At 37.8% G+C, this 7,500-nt stretch overlaps 1 protein-coding gene across 6 annotated transcripts in view; it reads left to right on the forward strand.

Annotated features, from left to right (window-relative positions):
• The first annotated feature begins 1,524 nt into the window (after positions 1–1,524).
• LOC137992687 (dehydrogenase/reductase SDR family member 1-like) overlaps positions 1,525–7,500 on the forward strand; it is a 17,449-nt gene continuing 11,473 nt past the window's right edge. For 2 of the 6 annotated variants that reach the window (XM_068838587.1, XM_068838353.1), the window contains exons 1-6: positions 1,525–1,662; positions 3,532–3,661; positions 3,909–3,967; positions 5,441–5,587; positions 6,393–6,431; positions 7,236–7,276. In XM_068838587.1, the coding sequence (XP_068694688.1) occupies positions 3,538–3,661; positions 3,909–3,967; positions 5,441–5,587; positions 6,393–6,431; positions 7,236–7,276 (410 nt within the window). In that variant the 5' untranslated portion in view covers positions 1,525–1,662; positions 3,532–3,537. Of the gene's footprint in view, positions 1,726–2,565; positions 2,704–3,531; positions 3,662–3,908; positions 3,968–5,440; positions 5,588–6,392; positions 6,432–7,235; positions 7,277–7,500 lie in introns of those variants that run through there. The other 4 variants (XM_068838432.1, XM_068838205.1, XM_068838504.1 and 1 more) reach the window with 2 other exon arrangements.

Raw genomic sequence — 7,500 nt, forward strand, 5'->3', positions numbered from 1 at the left:
AGTGCCGTTCCGACGAGTGTGAGGAAGTACCACACCCTTGTCATATCAAAAATGTTGACAGTCACGTAGCGATCAAAAATAACTCGAAAATATATTTTGAGATGACGTTCTCGTTGCCGTCTTCGTTGTAATTGCTTAAGCTCCCTATTACTGGAGAACGGAGGTAATAAAGACAGTGGGAGGTATAATTTGTAGCTGCATGCGATTTCTTACCCAAGTGTCCGACGAAAAAGGCCAGCTATCACCTGGCTTATAAAAGCATTCTGAATGATGCTGTCTCTCGTTTCTCATCGTCCCCTTCAGAGTCACTGTCATCATCATCATTACTTAATTCATCAACAAAAGTATCCTCACCAGTATCCTCCTCGGAGTCTTCGCCCTCTTCATTAGACCCACAACAATCGCTAGGCCGAAGGTCTTGCAAATCGGTAGGGTGCGTTCAAGGACGTTTCATATCCTGTGCCCGACACATTTGCCATGGTGCATTGCCCAGTACCTCATCTGAGCTTCGTCTTTTCGAGTGATTACATTGGTTGCAGTGGGTTTAGGGAAGTCAATTCGTGCTAGTGAAGCCGAATTAGAGGTAGGGATGTCGTAGGTAGGAACTTTGAAGTTCAAAAACAAGTCTGTTAAGGCGCCCCCAAACGAGGAAACAATTTTGCGGAAGCAAATGTTTCCCAGTTTGCGGGTCCCAGGAAACATTTGTTGCGGAAGCAAGATTTGCTTCTCGGGAAGCAAAAATGTTTCTGAACTTGTTCAGAAACATTTTGCTTCCTCAGACTGCATGAAATATTTGATATCAGGAAGTTTGAGGAGAACTAATACTGATGGTCTCTGATAATGCAAATCCCCTTCACACCAAGGACTCTTTATTTCCCATTCCCAGCAACAAAATCCCAGTTCTCAGAGATCAAATCCCATTTTCCCACCGAAAAATCGGGTGACCCTCTCTCGTAGTTCTTGTACGCCTGTCAAGTAACATAGCCAGTTTTTTTTTTCAGTATGCTAATTGGCTTAGAACATGCCAATTAACCGCAAACAGTGAAGAAATTTGAAATGAAATTGATTGACAGGAAAGTCGTGAAAGCTCAGCAAAACCGCGGACTAAGTGGCGCGTGACGCACAGGTTTAAGAGTTTTAATTCAGATTTTGAATGACATTTTTAAAATTTTGGTCTGTAACTTCCCACAAGTGCTAGCACGTCAATCAAGGTTGTCATGTTTTCAACCAATAACCGATTTAAGTTGATGCGGGCCTTGACAAGAAATAAACATGAGACAGAGTAAAATTTTTTCACACTGGTATAGGGATACGTAATCACATGTTCACATGTGCAAGCACCAACCTCGTTCTCTCCTCATCGACAAAGGAAACCTGGGAACGTGGTTGTGCAACCACGAGTAAATTTGTCAAAGACACTTGAAAAGAATATCGAGTGGTGGATCGTTTTTGTAGCGAAACACAGCACTTACGAGAGTTTTCCTGTTGACAGTTTGAGCCATTACGTTGTGGAATGAGTAGTCGTCTTACGATACCCGTCTTACTTTGTCCTACCGGGTACCCCAGTCTCCTTTCTCCTCCCCCAAGGCAATGTTGTAGACAATGTGTAGAGGCCTTTGAGCCCTCGTGACTGTCCGCAACCAAGACTTTGAGACGAACACAGTAAGGACTTATTCACGTTCTTTTTGTTTTTCCTGTGGTTTTCAACTGTTTACACCAACCAAGGTAGGGATTTGTAAAAGTGCATGTCGTACAGTCAAACCTTAACAGGCGCGCTATAGTTTGTATTGAAGTTTCGATCGAGGAGGTCACGTCTCCCTTGCTGTGGATGATATTCCGCTGCGATGAATCATATTTTGAGAAGCGATACGATAAAAAGAAATTGGTTTGAACTGATTTCTTTGTTTAAATATTCCGGGCCTTTTTGGAGAGATTCAGAACTCACAAAGGGTTACGTAATTTAGTCCAGAACTTTGCGGAAAATTATTATAAACACAAAAGTGATGCGCGCGCATTGTGTATATTTCTCAAGAGGTTTTATAAGGATGCTTTTCTCGTACAATATACCTCTCTTGAGCTCCATTTTCAGATTTGGCAAAGGCCAAATGGCAACTCGTCTGTTTTGGTTTATCAGTTTCTCTTCCTCAGTTGCAATTCTGATTTTTGATCAATTGAAACTTCCAGTGTCAGATCCAGGGGGAGGGTCAGGGTGTCTGGACCCCCCTTCTCTAACCATTTTTTTTGTTCTGTTACCACTTGTTTGAAAACCATGTCCACGGTGAGGGGACCAAAAAAACTGGCGTTAAATTGATTATAATGTGTAACAGCGGCAAGGGGGAGGGGGGGGTTGTTGGGTAGAGTGACGGAGTTGCGAGGAGAATTGATTCGCTTATTAAAAATTCCTGCATTCGCCTTTAAACTACATGTACATGTAGAAATGTGAAACTACTGCCGTAGGTGAAAATCAAAACTTAGACTGATCAGACATGAACAACGAGATTAGATGATGTTGATATTTGAACTTTATGAGGATCAAGGTTTGTCATGCTTCATGCATCTGATTTTGTTGCAATGACTTTGTAGGATAAAGTATGCCAACTTGCCAAATCTCATAAATTTATTGTGAGACTCGTGGCTTAATCAACTCTTGCTTGTTTTCACTGTAAATGAAAGGATCTTGAAAAAAAATTTCGAGCCAAAGAGGTTTGAAGGAATTAAACTTCAGTACAATTTTTATTTTATGTGTTTGGAAATTTCTAAATCTTAGGTCTCTGTCTTGAGCTTTAGTTAGCACTTTTAAATCCTAATATCTGTAGACTGAAAATTGTTTTAATATGCTTATAATCCAAATTGCAGGGATTGGTGATCATGGGTGAAGTAAATAATTTCACATTGCATGTTACTGCTATGACATAATCAAGACACAAAAACCAGAAAGCACTTGGACTTCCTACGATATAGATCATTCATGTAGGCAGACAATTAAATAATAAATTGCGTGCTATATTTGACAAAGTGCTATTCCTTATGATGTTATTAATTCCACATTGTCTCTAACCAAAATATAAATCCAGCCACAGTCTTGTCGTGCCAAAATTAGTTAACCACCTCTAAGTTTCTTGGATGCATACCGTGCATACCACTAACTGTGCTGGTTTGTTCACATTTTTGAAAACATGTTTTACTGCTTAAGTCAGCATAGTGTAATTGCCTAGTTGCCATGATCTCCTGTAATTTAGTGGTAAAGCATAATATTTGTGATAAGGGAACAGTACTGACTTACCAGGATATCAGAACCTCTAGAATTGAATAAGTGATTTTTTTTGGTCTGGTCACAAGGAGGCATCGACGAATGCATAACTCTGCTTTACTAATTTAAAAACCTCATCATTTAATTGGTGTAAATAAAAAACGTGAGAGTAAATGGTGTTTTCAGGCTTGCACAAAACATTATTTGGGACTGAAATGATCACCAGCTATTTAACATTTTCTCGCGTAAATTTTGTCCTTTAATTTGTTTTGATTTGACAGAGCAACATGGCATCAGCACAACTTCCTTCTTTGAAAGGAAAGGTATGTATTGTGACCGGAGCCTCACGAGGTATTGGCAAGGGTATTGCCTTGATACTGGCGAAGGCAGGAGCTACTGTTTACATCACAGGTTAGTGTAGAGAACAGTGCAGGCACCAGTTATTGGTAGAAAGGATGGTGCTATATGCACGATAAATCACTAAATGGCACTTGAATTAAAAAAAAAAGCTAGCACTAATCCCCTAGATAGTGATTTATCTGATGGATAGCTCTCTGCATTTCTTAACATCCAAGGCCAGGTTATAAGTTACATTTTGCAGCTCTTTTTTATTCATTGCTAGTGAATTATTTATTTTCCCATTTTTTGAATTTGGCAGGGAGGACTCTTGATACATCGGAGGGAAAGCCCGGGTCATTGCGTCAAACAGCAGAAGAGGTATTAGAATTATTGATGTTTATTAATTTGTTATTGCAGATTGCTGTGGGTATTAAGTACTGGTAGAAATTGCACAAGTTGTACTATTTTATCAAATTAAGCATTTTTGCAATATCACTGTCATGAACCATCGTAATAATCAAACATGTCCTAATGTTTGAGTTCAAAAGGTAAAGAAAAAACAGGATACATGTTCCAGTTTTCTGGGGAAAGATACATTCCTTGTGATTAATGAAATGTTAGAAAGAAGCAGCCTGCATCTGCAGTATTTATTTACTCATAGCAGCAACATTTATTATCAATGACACTGAAATAAACAACACTTCTGTATTTCTGTTTCTCATGATTGGAAAAGGTATTGCCAATAAGAGATAATCAAATTGCATAAGATTGAAAAATGTTTCTTATTGAATTTTAATACTGCATATGATTGTCTCTGTTTTTAATGGCCATCAAGACAAGACAACCAACCATAATGAAATTTTCTGTTACCATATAGATCTCTACTTCATCACTCTCCATTTTTTTGGACAACTCCAGTCTGATAGATTGTTGTAACACTTTATTAGAACAGTAGGTAGAATTCATGTTTCAATTCAAAGACAGGCACACTGTACCTACCCCTTCCATGTTGAGTTTAGAGGCTGGTGATTAGTCTCACAGTTGTCAAGAATCAAGATTTGAGCTTATTGCTACAGTGAGGGTTTGTACAGGTCATGGAAATTCTGGAAAGTCCCGGATTTCCAATATTGTAAAATCCTGGGCCAGTCATGAAAAATTCTGGAAAATTAGATCTATGCTAGAACAAAATAAAATAAGGGTGCGTTCAATTGACCCTATTCCGGAATAAGAATACGTGGAGTGATGATTTTAAACGTTATGTCTGGTGCTTTTAAAGCAACAAGGATAATAAATGTACGTTTAAAGTAGCATTTTAGCAAGTGTGTAATAATTTTAATGTGAATCTCCATAAAAACGAAGGATTTCTAACTTCTAAATTCCATATATTCCTTTTCCAGAATACGGCCAATCGAACGCGCTCTTAAATATTATTGCCTCAATTTTTGGCAAATGATGCATTTGTACACACCATTTCATATTCTGGACTGCACTCATTTCAGGGTTTCTTATTTCATGGAGTTTGTTTGATATGGTGCTTGAAAGTCCTGGAAAAGTTGTGAAATTTTAGCACAAAAATTGTACAAAACCTTGGTGTTAAAGCATCCACACTGGTAATTGGAAGGTCATGATCGAGTTTGACTCTTGTTGGGAACAATAGACTATTATCCAAGTATGCCTGAGCCATTAAGAAATATCTGAGTATTGTGTTTGGTGCTGGAGGGAACTCATTGGGAAGTGGGGGGGGGGGGGGGGGCGAGTCCATATTTTTGATTCCACATAGTAGGCAGGCGTGTTAATTAGTGGGGTAAGCAAATTATAGGTCTAGTTATAACATTTTTAATGATTATCCAGATTGGTCAGGATTGTGTGGGACAATGTATTCCAGTGAAATGTGACCATGCAAATGATGAAGAAGTCAAACAGTTGTTTGAAAAAGTCAGTAAAGAACAAAATGGGAGACTTGATGTTCTTGTCAACAATGCATATGCAGGAGTACAGGTAAGTCAGCTTCATGCTATAGTATTGTCTACAGATACTGGAAAGCTCTTAACCACTTCTCAATTTCCACGGCTGGTATTTTTGACAGGTCATTATTTTACCATTGACGCAGAAAGTATCCTAAACATTCATAAAAGCTAACCTTAGGCCATAATTTCCACCTCTAGTGAGGGTTCCAAGAATAAGGAAAAATAATAGTGAAATGTATTTGGTATCTGCCACTTCTTGTGGTGAAAGGATTTTTGGCTGGTAACCGTTAACACCATAAGGGATTCTTTACTGTAGTACAACCGTCTGGCTTTAACCAGAGGAGTGTCACTCTTAATTTAATAAAAGGTTTACTCATTATGGGTTGCCGGCCTTTTTTGCTCAAGATTGGTGTCCATTGTTTTTGTTACAAGTCTAACATTTACTTATCTCCATTGTTTTCTAAACCAATACCAGTAGATGTAGTTATTAAAGGCATCAATGAATATGTCACTCTGTAATTTTGTGGCAGTTCATATATATATTTATTTATTTGCATTGGAATTGTTGGTGCCTTGCTGTACAGACATTGTCAAGAGATTTTTAAAGATAAAGAATCATTGAAAAAGAAGTTTTGAAAGAAACAGTTTTACAATGATTTGCCATTAGTTTTCACATTGTTCCCCACTCATACATGTAGGCTTTTGAAGTGGATCTTCGTTTTGATGTATTAGATCTGGTATGACCCTGGACTAGCTAAAATTAATACGGACTATGAGTTAATGCCGGTTGTTCCTGGATTAACACCCCGTGTTTTTTGTTACATAATTATCAACAGGCAATATTTAATTCTGGAGGGAAACCATTCTATGAACAGGTAAAACTTCATTGCTTGGTGTCTTCATATAGTACCTACCCTCTGTTTTAGGGTATTACACATAATTTCCTGAAGCAACTACATTGCCTGCCAATATGTGAGAGAATTAACTTTATTCCCATATGATCAAGTCTTTTAATGATAATGTGACCTGGCACTGATCTTTCTGAAGAAACCTTCCAAGGCTTCCAGATCACTCCATTTAACAAATAGTTAAGAACAAATTTTGTTTGTTCTGTTCCAAGGTGTAATCTTAGTTCTTACAATAGTGCTTTTTCTGTTATTGCACCAAATTTGAGAATTGGTCAGCAAGGTGATATTGGAGAGATTTAAATAGCATCATGTTTACGTGAAATGTCAAGGCGGCTGCTTGTTCTAATAGCGACAAAATTCCCTTATGCTAAGTCTTCTCTCTGTTTTAAGAAGTTGCTCCATAGCTGTATAGATAACAGGCAAGGAATTAGCTAGAATCAAACAAGTTTCTTTGAGTTTTGACAAAACGCAAATCTCAGCCAGATATTTTTCATTTGCCATAAATGCGATTCTAAATCTCTCTATTAGAGCCTACACACCATTGTCAGCTTTTGAAGTCAAGACTTAACTTTTAAAAATAACTTATATGCAAAGCATTTCTTTCAGTAGCCGTACATAAAGTGAGAATTGTAAAGTAAATAAAAATTGACTAGTATGTGTTCTCAGAGAAAGGTCGATCTATGCCAATTCACAGACTAAGATCTCTGTTAACTTCATACTTTAGTAACAAAACAGTTATTTAACTGTTGACCTGTCCTAATTATCTTGTAGCCACTTGGCCTCTGGGATGACGTAAATAATGTTGGCTTAAGGTGAGAAACCATGGTTTGAAAAATATAATGAAATGAACAGTAAATAATTAGTAATGATATGAAAACTTGAAACAAGGCACTTTAACCCATTTTAACACCTCATGGACCCCCAATCGGCAAGTAAGTTGTCTGGCTGTTGGGGAAGGGTTATTAATTAAAAGGGGACATACCGGTAGTTCTTTAGTTTACCTAGATGTTGTTCAATCCATTCACACCTAAAGCGT

The sequence above is a fragment of the Montipora foliosa genome, chromosome 1 (genome assembly GCF_036669935.1).
Source record: "Montipora foliosa isolate CH-2021 chromosome 1, ASM3666993v2, whole genome shotgun sequence".
NCBI classification, from domain to species: domain Eukaryota; kingdom Metazoa; phylum Cnidaria; class Anthozoa; order Scleractinia; family Acroporidae; genus Montipora; species Montipora foliosa.